Below are 16,709 nucleotides of genomic sequence, written 5' to 3' on the forward strand. Positions count from 1 at the left end.
AGTCACAGCTGACTGTCTTCTTTGAACAATCACAATGACTACTGTTCTAAAAAACAAGCACACAAAGAACCAATGAGAGTGTAGAACAGGATAAAGAGCTCCTGTGATGGTGGCAAAGAAATGAGCAGCAGACGGCCGTCTACATGTTGTAGTGGTTTACAGTCACCAGGGGGCGCCGTCACGGCCACGCAGTCAGTGGGCTGCTCTGCTTGTGCTGTTGTTGGTGAAGCTGAAGTGAAAGCGAATGTTAAAACAATGAAAAGTGTCCACTGCAGCCTCCATCTGAGCTTGTCATGTTCTTCTTCTTTGATCCTTCGTGTTTGTGCTGAACACTGCTGTCGCTCTCTTCCCTGTTCCCGCCCACTTTCTAACCAATCAGCATTGGAGCGTGCACAGCGTCGTCCACACTGAGCTTTGTTGTGAGCGCATGGACTCGTCTGCAGAACATTTGTATGGGCTCAAAATGTGGTCATAAATATTTTGTACTTGTAAATCAGGATTTGTATGTGTAAAAAGAATTTGTGTGTGCGTGAAAAAAATTTGTATGTGTAAAAAAGATTTGTGTGTGTGTGTAAAAAGAATTTGTGTGTGCGTGAAAAAGATTTGTGTGTGGACTTAGCCAAAAAAAAACCCTGCAAGTTACAAGTACGAATTTTGACCCTATTTTTCTTCCTTTCATCTGATTGGTCAATGTCATGTCAATCACAAATGTAACTATCCAATCAGAGAACAGATGGGTTTGGCTGTCGGAGGGGCACTTTTTTGACCTGACGTTCCCGTCACAAGTGTCTTCTAAGTGAAGCTACCAGGTTCAGGTCCAGCTCTGTTTATCTGGAGCTGCAGTAAATGATCCGTCCTCACAAAGCAACACAGACACCAGATATGCAAACACAGCATCATACAACACAACCAAGAGATCCAAAGAATTTTCTCTGCATTTCTGTGGCTGATGCTGCTGGAACGAAGCTGTTTGAAACCTTGTTGTTCTGCACTTTGGGACCTGAAGAGAAACCTGAACCTCTGTGCAGAGGGTTCAACTCTGAGGATTCCTGTTCAGTTTTGTTATTTCACACGGCAAAACTTGACAACTTTATGATAAATGTACGACTTTAATGTGAAAGATTCAGAGTTTTTTCTCTTGTTGTGTTTGTTTGAAGCTGCTTCCTGTTGGCTTCAGCTGTTTGGAGTTTCCATTTTCTAAACTTCTACATTCTGAACCTTCTTCAGCTCTGAACAGATGATGAAACACTGAATGATTTCAAGCTCACACTTTGTCTAATAAACTTACATCTTTCATTTTTTATTCAGATTGAAGGGCTGTGGTGTGTCAGAGATCAGCTGTGATTATCTGGCAGCAGCGCTGAAGTCCAACCCCTCGTATCCCAGAGTGCTGGACCTGAGTGGAACCTACAACAACTTGCAGGATTCAGGATTGAAGCAGTTGTGTGTTCTTCTGAAGAATCCACGATGTCGATTTGAAACTCTGAGGTCAGTCACATGTTTTACTAGTGCTGAGATGAATATGATGTGAAAGTTGTGCTGACACTGTGGATCAGTAGGCCCACACACCTCTATACAGGAAGTCTGGTTCTACTCTTTGTAGAACTTCTGATCCCTGATCCTCTGAGTCTGACTCAGTAGATAATGCAGAGTTCTGAGCTGATGTGGGTGAGAGGACTCAGGCAGCCTGACAGAGTTCATGTCCAGGTCTTCCCTGCTTGTCCTGATATACATAAACATGAGTATCCTTGCAGGTCAGATCTCATCAGTCACACCTGGTAGTGCAGCTCTCCTCTAGATTGTAGTGCTTGTTAAACTAGGATGATTTTAGGAGCCTGGACCGCAGATCTAAGGGAAGATATGACTTGGAAAGACTAAACCAACCTATTAGAGGTGTTTGCACTAACATAGATAAATACTCAGATTTACACCTTTAGTGTCTCACAAAGGGTTGAAAAGTGAATGTGCACAGAGAGGTTGGTGGTGAGACGGGCACTTCCAGCACTGTAGATGTGTTCCAGCTCAGTGTTCATGGAAATAATCCAGAGAGCAGGATTCCTTGATGAATGTCACATCTTCTTAAAGTTATAATCCACAGGGAAAACTGTGAAACTGTCGATCTGATATCTAGTCAACCAATCAGGTGTTTACATGCCCTTCACTGATCTCCAGCCCCACCTTATTATCAGTTTCTCTCTCTTTTACATCTGAATAATCTTCACTTCACATTTCAGTCAGTTCAGATTTCATTAGCACGTTCACTTTAGCATAATCCATTTTAATCCAAACACCTTTCTCTTTAAACTCTGTTTGTCAGTCACAGTATATCCAGTACAATCCTCTTTTTCACTGCGTCACACACATTCAGAGATCAGAGTGTCCTGTGTGTGCTCTCATTCACTCACACTCACTCTCATATGGCTGAAGTCTGTTTGTACACAGGCTGTCAGCTGGCCTGAGTTAGGCCTGTCTCTAAAATCATTATTTTATTACTTTTATTCTGATTCATCAAAGCCAAACTCAAACATATTTATATTTACTGATTATGTTCTCATCAATAATTAACAGTCAGTACATTCAGATATGAATCATAATTCAGTGTTTAACATATTATCACAGATGGACTGCACAGGAGATCTCCTTTATGAAGAAACTGTGAAAGTTTGTCCAACAGTGGGAAACATTTCAGAGAACATCTCAGAGAATATCTGTGAAGCAGAAACTAAACATAATAATAGAAGAAAAGCCAAATAATGATCCAAATCCTGCTCTGAGACTATCAGACAGTAAAGGCTTCCAAAGACTGCTCACCTCTCAGACTTACTTAAAGATGCTGGTGCTGTCCACAGATCAGCTGACCTGCTGGGTCTCCATGATCAGCTTTGTTTCTTGGCGATAAAGGCTGAAGCCTTTAGAGCTTCAGTTCTCCAGAGCAGCAGGATGTCTGAGGTCCGCAGAAACACAAAAACACAGCAGCTAAAAATAGTTGTTCAAAGAAAACGAGGTGGGAGCTGCTGATTCCTGAGCTTTGATACTGGATTAGCTTCAGTAGTTATTCCCATCACTGCTGTAGGAGCTACATTTAGTCACAGCTGACTGTCTTCTTTGAACAATCACAATGACTACTGTTCTAAAAAACAAGCACACAAAGAACCAATGAGAGTGTAGAACATGATAAAGAGCTCCTGTGATGGTGGCAAAGAAATGAGCAGCAGACGGCCGTCTACATGTTGTAGTGGTTTACAGTCACCAGGGGGCGCCGTCACGGCCACGCAGTCAGTGGGCTGCTCTGCTTGTGCTGTTGTTGGTGAAGCTGAAGTGAAAGCGAATGTTAAAACAATGAAAAGTGTCCACTGCAGCCTCCATCTGAGCTTGTCATGTTCTTCTTCTTTGATCCTTCGTGTTTGTGCTGAACACTGCTGTCGCTCTCTTCCCTGTTCCCGCCCACTTTCTAACCAATCAGCATTGGAGCGTGCACAGCGTCGTCCACACTGAGCTTTGTTGTGAGCGCATGGACTCGTCTGCAGAACATTTGTATGGGCTCAAAATGTGGTCATAAATATTTTGTACTTGTAAATCAGGATTTGTATGTGTAAAAAGAATTTGTGTGTGCGTGAAAAAAATTTGTATGTGTAAAAAAGATTTGTGTGTGTGTGTAAAAAGAATTTGTGTGTGCGTGAAAAAGATTTGTGTGTGGACTTAGCCAAAAAAAAACCCTGCAAGTTACAAGTACGAATTTTGACCCTATTTTTCTTCCTTTCATCTGATTGGTCAATGTCATGTCAATCACAAATGTAACTATCCAATCAGAGAACAGATGGGTTTGGCTGTCGGAGGGGCACTTTTTTGACCTGACGTTCCCGTCACAAGTGTCTTCTAAGTGAAGCTACCAGGTTCAGGTCCAGCTCTGTTTATCTGGAGCTGCAGTAAATGATCCGTCCTCACAAAGCAACACAGACACCAGATATGCAAACACAGCATCATACAACACAACCAAGAGATCCAAAGAATTATCTCTGCATTTCTGTGGCTGATGCTGCTGGAACGAAGCTGTTTGAAACCTTGTTGTTCTGCACTTTGGGACCTGAAGAGAAACCTGAACCTCTGTGCAGAGGGTTCAACTCTGAGGATTCCTGTTCAGTTTTGTTATTTCACACGGCAAAACTTGACAACTTTATGATAAATGTACGACTTTAATGTGAAAGATTCAGAGTTTTTTCTCTTGTTGTGTTTGTTTGAAGCTGCTTCCTGTTGGCTTCAGCTGTTTGGAGTTTCCATTTTCTAAACTTCTACATTCTGAACCTTCTTCAGCTCTGAACAGATGATGAAACACTGAATGATTTCAAGCTCACACTTTGTCTAATAAACTTACATCTTTCATTTTTTATTCAGATTGAAGGGCTGTGGTGTGTCAGAGATCAGCTGTGATTATCTGGCAGCAGCGCTGAAGTCCAACCCCTCGTATCCCAGAGTGCTGGACCTGAGTGGAACCTACAACAACTTGCAGGATTCAGGATTGAAGCAGTTGTGTGTTCTTCTGAAGAATCCACGATGTCGATTTGAAACTCTGAGGTCAGTCACATGTTTTACTAGTGCTGAGATGAATATGATGTGAAAGTTGTGCTGACACTGTGGATCAGTAGGCCCACACACCTCTATACAGGAAGTCTGGTTCTACTCTTTGTAGAACTTCTGATCCCTGATCCTCTGAGTCTGACTCAGTAGATAATGCAGAGTTCTGAGCTGATGTGGGTGAGAGGACTCAGGCAGCCTGACAGAGTTCATGTCCAGGTCTTCCCTGCTTGTCCTGATACACATAAACATGAGTATCCTTGCAGGTCAGATCTCATCAGTCACACCTGGTAGTGCAGCTCTCCTCTAGATTGTAGTGCTTGTTAAACTAGGATGATTTTAGGAGCCTGGACCGCAGATCTAAGGGAAGATATGACTTGGAAAGACTAAACCAACCTATTAGAGGTGTTCGCACTAACATAGATAAATACTCAGATTTACACCTTTAGTGTCTCACAAAGGGTTGAAAAGTGAATGTGCACAGAGAGGTTGGTGGTGAGACGGGCACTTCCAGCACTGTAGATGTGATCCAGATCAGTGTTCATGGAAATAATCCGGAGAGCAGGATTCCTTGATGAATGTCACATCTTCTTAAAGTTATAATCCACAGGGAAAACTGTGAAACTGTCGATCTGATATCTAGTCAACCAATCAGGTGTTTACATGCCCTTCACTGATCTCCAGCCCCACCTTATTATCAGTTTCTCTCTCTTTTACATCTGAATAATCTTCACTTCACATTTCAGTCAGTTCAGATTTCATTAGCACGTTCACTTTAGCATAATCCATTTTAATCCAAACACCTTTCTCTTTAAACTCTGTTTGTCAGTCACAGTATATCCAGTACAATCCTCTTTTTCACTGCGTCACACACATTCAGAGATCAGAGTGTCCTGTGTGTGCTCTCATTCACTCACACTCACTCTCATATGGCTGAAGTCTGTTTGTACACAGTCTGTCAGCTGGCCTGAGTTAGGCCTGTCTCTAAAATCATTATTTTATTACTTTTATTCTGATTCATCAAAGCCAAACTCAAACATATTTATATTTACTGATTATGTTCTCATCAATAATTAACAGTCAGTACATTCAGATATGAATCATAATTCAGTGTTTAACATATTATCACAGATGGACTGCACAGGAGATCTCCTTTATGAAGAAACTGTGAAAGTTTGTCCAACAGTGGGAAACATTTCAGAGAACATCTCAGAGAATATCTGTGAAGCAGAAACTAAACATAATAATAGAAGAAAAGCCAAATAATGATCCAAATCCTGCTCTGAGACTATCAGACAGTAAAGGCTTCCAAAGACTGCTCACCTCTCAGACTTACTTAAAGATGCTGGTGCTGTCCACAGATCAGCTGACCTGCTGGGTCTCCATGATCAGCTTTGTTTCTTGGCGATAAAGGCTGAAGCCTTTAGAGCTTCAGTTCTCCAGAGCAGCAGGATGTCTGAGGTCCGCAGAAACACAAAAACACAGCAGCTAAAAATAGTTGTTCAAAGAAAACGAGGTGGGAGCTGCTGATTCCTGAGCTTTGATACTGGATTAGCTTCAGTAGTTATTCCCATCACTGCTGTAGGAGCTACATTTAGTCACAGCTGACTGTCTTCTTTGAACAATCACAATGACTACTGTTCTAAAAAACAAGCACACAAAGAACCAATGAGAGTGTAGAACATGATAAAGAGCTCCTGTGATGGTGGCAAAGAAATGAGCAGCAGACGGCCGTCTACATGTTGTAGTGGTTTACAGTCACCAGGGGGCGCCGTCACGGCCACGCAGTCAGTGGGCTGCTCTGCTTGTGCTGTTGTTGGTGAAGCTGAAGTGAAAGCGAATGTTAAAACAATGAAAAGTGTCCACTGCAGCCTCCATCTGAGCTTGTCATGTTCTTCTTCTTTGATCCTTCGTGTTTGTGCTGAACACTGCTGTCGCTCTCTTCCCTGTTCCCGCCCACTTTCTAACCAATCAGCATTGGAGCGTGCACAGCGTCGTCCACACTGAGCTTTGTTGTGAGCGCATGGACTCGTCTGCAGAACATTTGTATGGGCTCAAAATGTGGTCATAAATATTTTGTACTTGTAAATCAGGATTTGTATGTGTAAAAAGAATTTGTGTGTGTGTAAAAAAAGATTTGTGTGTGCGTGAAAAAAAGATTTGTGTGTGTGTGTAAAAAAGATTTGTGTGTGTGTGTGTGTAAAAAAGATTTGTGTGTGTGTGTAAAAAAGATTTGTGTGTGTGTGTGTGTAAAAAAGATTTGTGTGTGTGTGTAAAAAAGATTTGTGTGTGTGTGTGTGTAAAAAAGATTTGTGTGTGTGTGTAAAAAAGATTTGTGTGTGTGTGTAAAAAAGATTTGTGTGTGTGTATGTGTAAAAAAAGATTTGTGTGTGCGTGAAAAAAAGATTTGTGTGTGTGTGTAAAAAAGATTTGTGTGTGTGTGTGTGTAAAAAAGATTTGTGTGTGTGTGTAAAAAAGATTTGTGTGTGTGTGTGTGTAAAAAAGATTTGTGTGTGTGTGTAAAAAAGATTTGTGTGTGTGTGTAAAAAAGATTTGTGTGTGTGTGTAAAAAAGATTTGTGTGTGGACTTAGCCAAAAAAAACCCCTGCAAGTTACAAGTACGAATTTTGACCCTATTTTTCTTCCTTTCATCTGATTGGTCAATGTCATGTCAATCACAAATGTAACTATCCAATCAGAGAACAGATGGGTTTGGCTGTCGGAGGGGCACTTTTTTGACCTGACGTTCCCGTCACAAGTGTCTTCTAAGTGAAGCTACCAGGTTCAGGTCCAGCTCTGTTTATCTGGAGCTGCAGTAAATGATCCGTCCTCACAAAGCAACACAGACACCAGATATGCAAACACAGCATCATACAACACAACCAAGAGATCCAAAGAATTATCTCTGCATTTCTGTGGCTGATGCTGCTGGAACGAAGCTGTTTGAAACCTTGTTGTTCTGCACTTTGGGACCTGAAGAGGAACCTGAACCTCTGTGCAGAGGGTTCAACTCTGAGGATTCCTGTTCAGTTTTGTTATTTCACACGGCAAAACTTGACAACTTTATGATAAATGTACGACTTTAATGTGAAAGATTCAGAGTTTTTTCTCTTGTTGTGTTTGTTTGAAGCTGCTTCCTGTTGGCTTCGGCTGTTTGGAGTTTCCATTTTCTAAACTTCTACATTCTGAACCTTCTTCAGCTCTGAACAGATGATGAAACACTGAATGATTTCAAGCTCACACTTTGTCTAATAAACTTACATCTTTCATTTTTTATTCAGATTGAAGGACTGTGGTTTGTCAGAGATCAGCTGTGATTATCTGGCAGCAGCGCTGAAGTCCAACCCCTCGTATCCCAGAGTGCTGGACCTGAGTGGAACCTACAACAACTTGCAGGATTCAGGATTGAAGCAGCTGTGTGTTCTTCTGGAGAATCCACGATGTCGATTTGAAACTCTGAGGTCAGTCACATGTTTTAGTTGTGCTGAGATGAATATGATGTGAAAGTTGTGCTGACACTGTGGATCAGTAGGCCCACACACCTCTATACAGGAAGTCTGGTTCTACTCTTTGTAGAACTTCTGATCCCTGATCCTCTGAGTCTGACTCAGTAGATAATGCAGAGTTCTGAGCTGATGTGGGTGAGAGGACTCAGGCAGCCTGACAGAGTTGATGTCCAGGTCTTCCCTGCTTGTCCTGATATACATAAACATGAGTATCCTTGCAGGTCAGATCTCATCAGTCACACCTGGTAGTGCAGCTCTCCTCTAGATTGTAGTGCTTGTAAAACTAGGATGATTTTAGGAGCCTGGACCGCAGATCTAAGGGAAGATATGACTTGGAAAGACTAAACCAACCTATTAGAGGTGTTCGCACTAACACAGATTAATACTCAGATTTACACCTTTAGTGTCTCACAAAGGGTTGAAAAGTGAATGTGCACAGAGAGGTTGGTGGTGAGACGGGCACTTCCAGCACTGTAGATGTGTTCCAGCTCAGTGTTCATGGAAATAATCCAGAGAGCAGGATTCCTTGATGAATGTCACATCTTCTTAAAGTTATAATCCACAGGGAAGACTGTGAAACTGTCGATCTGATATCTACTCAACCAATCAGGTGTTTACATGCCCTTCACTGATCTCCAGCCCCACCTTATTATCAGTTTCTCTCTCTTTTACATCTGAATTATCTTCACTTCACATTTCAGTCAGTTCAGATTTCATTAGCACGTTCACTTTAGCATAATCCATTTTAATCCAAACACCTTTCTCTTTAAACTCTGTTTGTCAGTCACAGTATATCCAGTACAATCCTCTTTTTCACTGCGTCACACACATTCAGAGATCAGAGTGTCCTGTGTGTGCTCTCATTCACTCACACTCACTCTCATATGGCTGAAGTCTGTTTGTACACAGGCTAATCTGGGACTCTCCACCATTTGACCCTAGAAATAAAGAAGCTTCTTGGATGAGAGGTGAAAGGCAAAACGTCTTCAAAAAACTTAAAGATGTCCAGATGCCTTTTTTTCTAAGCTCTTTAGATGACTGCGAACCTTCACAAACACCTTATCAGTGGGACTCTCAGAGCTACCAGCCCTTTGCTACAATCACAAAGCTCTTCATTGAAATCAATGATATCAAAGCTGGAATCAAGCTATAGCCATATACACTGGTAAAGACTTCTTATCTCGAAATAATATGCTGAAGTGGCAATGCAGAAATTGAAAATAGGCGGACGTGCTACCTATGCTATTAGTAGAATGGACATTGGCCTGCTGGCTAAGGAAGGCCCTGTCTCACATAGAGGTGAGAGAGGCCCCCCTCGAAGCCCCCTCTTTTATTGGGGCTTACTTAGGGTCATATCGGGGACCCCACAGTTGGAAGTCTTTTTTTTTTTTTTCTTTGACCAAATAAAGCTTATTTCTGTAGCTGTTGTTTTATACAGCTTTAATGTTAATATTAATGTTTGCTTATGTATGTTTAGGGAGTGGTCTGATGGTACATGTCGTTGTTACATTAATAATATTCAAATAGTAAGGGTATGCTTAAAGATAAGGTAAAAATCATATCATAAAATGTAAATGGCCTGTCGAATCCAATTAAACGTAATAAAATTTTAACTAAAATGAAGAAAGAACAAGTACAAATAGTGTATCCACAGGAAACCCATCTAGACTGTAGGGAGCATGAAAAACTGAAAAGAATGGGTTATACAACAGTTTTCTCCTCTTCCTATAAAACTGGACGAAGGAGAGGAGTGGCTATCCTGTTATCAAGCAAATTACTCTTTGAAAAAATATCCGAGATAAGTGATAAAGAGGGACGTTATATTTTGGTAAGGGGAAACATTGAGGGGAACCCAGTCACGTTGTTAAATATATATGCACCCCCTGGAAGCGATATTTATTTCTTTAAGAAAATTATAGATGTGATGGTAACAGAGACAGTAGGTTTCCTAATTTGCGGAGGAGATTTAAATATACATCTACAACCAAAGCTAGATATTTCCAATAGAAAAGCACAGAATACTAAAACATTAATTAAGAATATAAATACATTGATGAAGGAGGTGGGACTAATTGATATATGGAGAGACTTGCATCCCTACCAAAGGGATTATACTTATTTTTCCTCACCGCACTCGTTATACACAAGAATAGATTATTTCATAACTTTTGGGAAAAATAAAGATAAAATAAACACTTGTGCAATTGGAGCAATAGAGTTAAGCGATCATGCACCAGTATACCTGTCTGTTGATTTAAACGTGCAACCAAAACTCAATAATTGGAAATTAAATTCAAGCTTACTGAATGATCCTCACTTTAAAGGACAAATTAAGAAAGAGATTCACTTCTATATGGAAACTAATGACAATGGTGAGGTGTCTCCTCCTATACTGTGGGATGCCTTAAAAGCTGTCCTGAGAGGGAAAATTATAGCAATATCCTCTTATAAGAAAAAGATGAGAAATAAGAAATTAGAAGAGCTACAAAATAAGAATTAGAGAAAAGGCATGAAAGAAAAACATCTCAGGATATATTGGAGGAAATTAGGAAAGCAAGAAATGAAATAAATGATTTGACCACATATGAAATTAAAAAAAATCAATGTTTCTTAAACAAAGGTATTATGAGGGAGGATCAAAAGCAATGAATGTATTAGCCTGGAAACTAAAAAAGAAAATAGCAGATAATACAGTTCACAAAATTAAACATCCAGTGACAAAACTAATAAAAAATAAACCAATAGAAGTTCAGAGTGCATTTGAAACATTTTATAAGACTCTGTATGCTAATAACACAGAGAGTAGTATAGTTGAAATTAACAGTTTTTTAGATTCTCTTGATTTACCAGTACTGAATGAAGAACAGAATAAAACTTTGATTGAAGATATAACAGAAAAGGAACTAAGAATAGCAATAAGTAAAGTTAAAATAAATAAATCTCCAGGATCAGATGGATATATGGCAGAATGGTACAAGGAGCTAAAAGAAGAATTAATACCAGTGATGCTTCTAACAATGAATTGGATCCTAAAGAAGGCTCAAGTACCTTCTAGCTGGAAAGAAGCAATTATCTCTGCCATCCCAAAAGAAAACAAGGATAAATTAGAATGTGCGTCATATAGACCAATATGTGTTCTTAATACAGATTACAAGCTGTTTACATCTATCATGGCTCGACGATTAGAAAAGTTCTTACCTAATCTAATTCATAATGATCAAACAGGTTTTATTCGAGAGCGCCAAATACAAGATAATGTGCGACGGACATTACAAATTATTAATCATATTCAAAAGAATAAAATAGAAGCAATGGTAATCAGTATCGATGCAGAAAAATCATTCGATTCAGTTAATTGGAACTTTCTTTACCGAGTCTTGCATACATTTGGCTTTCACGAATATATAATTAAGACAATACAGGCACTTTATGATAACCCTACGGCAAGGATTAAAATTAATGGCTACCTATCAAATAGTATTAAGCTGCAAAGAGGAACAAGGCAGGGCTGTGCGTGCTCACCATTATTATTTGTGTTATATCTGGAACCATTGGCTCAATATATAAGACAAAATAAAGAAGTAGAAGGTATTAATATCCATGAAAAGGAGCATAAATTAGCCTGCTATGCAGATGATATTTTAATATTTTTGGGTCAACCATCAAACTCTTTACCTAAATTAATGCAATCATTTGAATACTTTGGTCGACTATCTGGATATAGGGTTAATATGAGTAAAACACAATTGCTTAAGTACAACTATATTCCATCAGAAGAAATTAAATATAAGTATCAATTAGCATGGCAAACAGAGTACTTTAAATATCTAGGAGTCATAATACCGAAGGATCTTACAGAACTATTAGAACAAAATTATTTACCAATACAGAAAAAAATTAAGGAACATATAGCGAGATGGAATCTAATTCCATATTTAAGTTTATATTCGAGAATAGACTCAATTAAAATTAATATTCTTCCTAAATTATTATATTTATTTCAAACATTACCAATAGAAATTAACCAGAAACAGTTTAATGAATGGGATAAAATTTTGTCAAGATACATATGGCAAGGAAAAATTAGATTTAAAACCCTACAACTTAACAAAGGAAAAGGGGGTGGGGCTTACCTTCTCTTAGGGAATATTATTGGGCAGCACAATTAAGGCCTATGATATGCTGATGTAATCCTTCATATGACGCTCAATGGAAAGTTATTGAGGAGAGTCTGACCTCCATCCCCATATAAGCTATTATAGCAGACAGAAGCTTTCAAAATTTAATAAAAACTATTGAAAATCCATGGATCAAGTTGACTTTTAAAATTTGGGAAACAGTAATAAAAGAATAGACTAGAAGAGGATATAGCAGTTCTTAAGTGGTGTGCATATGACACACATTTTGCTCCAAATAAATTGGACACCAGATTCAAAGATTGGACATATAAAGGATTAACAGCTTTATGTATGGTAATGGAGGAAGGCAGACTAATTAGTTTTTGCTTTTGCATTAGATTTTGACTTTGTTAACTACTAGAAGACTAGAGGAAAAATTAGTTACATTAATGGAAACAAAAACACACTCCCTATATTTATTTATTTATTTTTCTTTCCTTTTTCTTTTTCCTTATGTATTTTTTATTTATGTTGTTTGTTGTTTCCTGTTTTGCTTCTTTTTCTTTTCTTCTTCTTCTTTCATTCTTATTGTATGGATATTTTAGTTGTTTAAATATAGAAAAAAATAAAAAAATATATGTACTGAAAGATAGCTGAAGTTGATGGTATTGTATAGTGATTCTAAAATGTCAATAAAAAAAAAGCTGGAATCCAATGAGTCCAAGTCTTCTGCTGATTCAGCATCACATTCATCTTTGCTCCTTGTTCTGCATCCCCACCATGGACTTCATTCCTTTCCAAGCCAGCCTTGAGTGTCCTTTATTCAGCTCATCCTCTGCTTTACTTTTACACCTGATTTTAGCTGCTTTTCTTCTCTCCCTCATAACAAGACAGCTTCTTCTGCCTGAGAACATGTTGGAGTGATTTACTAATCCAGGGCTGATTTTTGGGGAAAATAGTTCCCATTTTCAAAGTAATCCCCATTTTTCCCAGAATGAAATGTAAGTAGAAATAAATGATCTAAGTGAGAACATGAGTCTTTAAAAAGGCTCTTCTGAGGCTGCTGCCAGTGGTCAAAGCCTCCAACAAAGCTCTGTAAGTACATATGTGATCATAGCTTTAGCTTTTAAATTTTTATTCTAGTTAACACAGATCAGGTGGAACAACTCAAATAAAATATCAAAAATATTAAGTGGTCATCGGTACTCGGTTTGTTCAATACTGAATACAATGGAGCACAAATTGTCCACGTTTCTGAAATATTTCTGGGTGTAACTGTCACCAAAGTGCAATTTAGACCTGGCCTGTGGTTGTTATCTAAGTGATGATCATCAATTCTACTAAAACAAATACAAAATAAAGAAGTTTGACACATTCTGTTGATATCAAAAGCACACTGAACAATTCAGTGTTGTTTTACTGCTGTTCTCTCTTCACTTCTTCTCCTCTGATTCTCTCCACATGTTGCTCTGCATCAGTGCTCAGTTTCCTGACAAAACAAGATGAAATATTGCTAAATATAATAGTATCTCATTACACTTCAACATACGTGTTTTATTTTTGTAATTGTTTATCTGTTATTTTTCAGACTGAGTCACTGTGACCTGTCAGAGAGAAGCTGTGAAGCTCTGGCCTCAGGTCTCAGCTCTCAGACCTCTAATCTGAGACAGCTGGACCTGAGTAACATCAACCTGAAGGATTCAGGCGTGAAGCTTCTGTCTGAAGGACTGAAGAGTCCACACTGTACACTGGAAACTCTCAGGTGAGATCAAGCATTTTTCTTTCATCAACTGACAGAATTAGCAGATTAATAATAAGGCAGTCCTCTAATAAGAGGAGAAGTGGAGGTGCTTTGAAGGGCAACGTACTCTTATGTTAACAAGACAGGAAGTAGTTCCTGGGAACTGCTTCCTTTGTTGTTGTCTAAGTAGAAACATGATGGTGAAACAGTGATGAGTTTGCAGAAGTGAATCCACACAACACAACAATGCTGTTGCGTGCTGAAAGCAGACTTCTCACAGATTCTGAGGCTGCAGGTTTCATCACTGTCCAACCAAAATTCACTGAACCAGCAGTAAATGAACGTCCAAAACTACACTTCATGTTTAAAAAACAGATGATCAGGGGGATTTGTGTTTACATCTTTTTTGTGTGATCTGTTCACCTGCTGTTTCAGCTGTTTGGTGGTTGTTGAGATGGTTTTGTGAACTTTTAGCTGAGATTCTGACGTTTCTGTAGATACCACACATGTCTAATTACTTTGTACAGCATGAATGGCCATAACGAGGTTTTTAACAGTTTTATTCAGTGTTTTCATAAAAGCCTTATTTCTATCCATTTACTGCTATTAGGAAGAACACGTGAGGTTTAAGACCTGGACCAGTTTGAAACCTTTTGTCCTCCACAGTGGAAAATGGGTGGAAATAAAAATGGGTCTCACTTTAGCCAGCTCCTAATTTTATCAGTTCTGCTCTCAGCGTCTCCTGTATATCTCCTGTATAAATGTTGCACTCAGCTTTGTGGTCTCCAATATCACTGAAATGCAGCCAGATGCTGCTCATTTTGCCTTTTCACTCTTTCCTGACACGCTTGCATTTCAGTACAGCTCCCATTTCTCTGTGTACTGGTCTCTACCACTACCCTTGCTGTCTATGGGACATGTCCTCTTTCACATAATGGTATGATCCCAGTCTGTCTCTTAAAGTGTTTGGCCACATGGTTTGCTCATCAGAATAAAACCTCAGCCGTGCTCACATTGATTATCAGCAAGCCTGAAAATTCATCAATATTTGACATATGAAATTATCTCATGGGCTGGATTTGGCCCACGGGCCATATGTTTGACACCCCTGGTTTACACAGTTTGGTATTCAATGTACAACTGAGCTAGCTCTCAGCTAACTAGCAGACAAGCTAACTGCTGGGACTGCGTCTTTCTAACAAGAGCGTCAGACACTCAGACTGGTTTCCTTTGTGGATGATGATGTGTTCTCACACTGATCCTTCATGCTGATGCTGCCATCCACCCACTGCTCCTGGATTCCTCATCATCATCTCCATCAGCCCTCACAATACTCCACCTTCATCAGCTTCATGTTCAGCAGCCTGGATGGACAGTAATTCTTTCCATGGGTTATGGTGGGACATTGAGAGCTGAAGTCAAACAGCAGTGAGAATGAAAGACTGATTCATTTCTATTTAGTCTTGTGATGTGCAGCTTTGTTCAGAGCATTAAGGCCCAGCAAAGATTACTGAGGTCATAGAGTCCTGATGAAACCTGTGTGCTTATAGAAACTGAGACCAGATGAACCAGAATAGAAGGACATTAAAATGAAGTGTCAGCTACACAAAGGCAAAGCTATTCAGTTGTTGCTGTGAGTTATTTAAATGGAGGATGGAGTCAGACTTTAAGCTGCTGGACTCAGTCACTATATCCTGTTGTCCTCATAGAACCTGGACACACAGACTCACCTGTGACACAGTGACACACAGTGTGGGCTACACACACATTAGAAAGTGGATCAGTCACACTTGTGCAATCATTTGTTGTGCTGGGAAACCATGAACACTTTGAATCACATTAATGGCTTTGTTACAGCAACATTCAGTCATGAGTTCAAAAGTAGTGCATTGTGTACTTATTTTAATAGTACTGCAGTATGAGAAGTGCAACATTCAGTGTGCAGAAACAGATCAGGTGCTTTCTAACAGCAGTGTTCCCTTTAACACAGCAGCAGTTCAAATATTTCTGTCAGTCTGAGCTGAAACATGAATCTAATCAAATATCAAATCAAAGTTCTTTGCCTCTGCCAGGACGTTAACATTTGATCTAGTTTTTTACAAAGTTCCCTCAGCGTCCAGAGCCACCAACATACCTTTGATCAACAGCAAGTGAACATTTATAAATGTGTGTTTGCAGAACAGGAAGCAGCAGAACTATTGTTCTGTTATCAGGCAGCAGCACAAACGCTCATCAGCTCATTTACTGTGCAGGACTTTGAGTGTGTGAAGTGTGTGTTTGTGCTGGATTTCCTTTGGAGAATCTCAGTCAGAAACCAGACAAAGAAAAACTCTTTCAACAGTCCAGGTTGAGTTGACAACATGAACTGCATTTATCTTCCTCTGACTGACATGTTCTTCCTCCTCTGCACCGAGCCAGCTGCTAAGACTCACAAGCTCATTGACATTTTCTGATGATAAAGAAACTCTCTTCTTCTGCACAATATGAGCAGCAACAGAGAAGAAGCTTTCACAGGTACAGATGTTGCAGCTGTGGCCAAGTACATGTGCTGCATGTTGGAGCAGCACTCTAATGGACAGGCCTCTGTACTGATGGTGGGCTCTGCTCTGTATCCATCACACTGTCCTCAGCTGAGTCTTCCTCCTGTTCACACTCTGATGAAGCACCAACAGGGCCAACTTCTTCTCTGGTGGCTCGGATGTTGTTGCTTCCACAGGTTTCCCTCCAACAACCCTCTGTTCCTGCAGTGAGTTCAGTAAGTTCTGGGTAAAC

General features: G+C 39.6%; 1 protein-coding gene across 1 annotated transcript in view; it reads left to right on the plus strand.

The window, feature by feature from the left end:
• LOC146672533 (protein NLRC3-like) overlaps window positions 1-16,709 on the plus strand; it is a 37,791-nt gene that overhangs the window by 10,534 nt on the left and 10,548 nt on the right. The window contains exon 6 of the mRNA XM_085401348.1: window positions 13,785-13,958. Coding sequence (XP_085257474.1) covers window positions 13,785-13,958 — 174 coding nt within the window. The remainder of the gene's footprint in view (window positions 1-13,784; window positions 13,959-16,709) is intronic.

Source organism: Rhamphochromis longiceps, linkage group LG3, assembly GCF_057381845.1.
Source record: "Rhamphochromis longiceps isolate RC_006_pf linkage group LG3, R_longiceps_female_GT1.1, whole genome shotgun sequence".
Lineage (NCBI taxonomy): Eukaryota > Metazoa > Chordata > Actinopteri > Cichliformes > Cichlidae > Rhamphochromis > Rhamphochromis longiceps.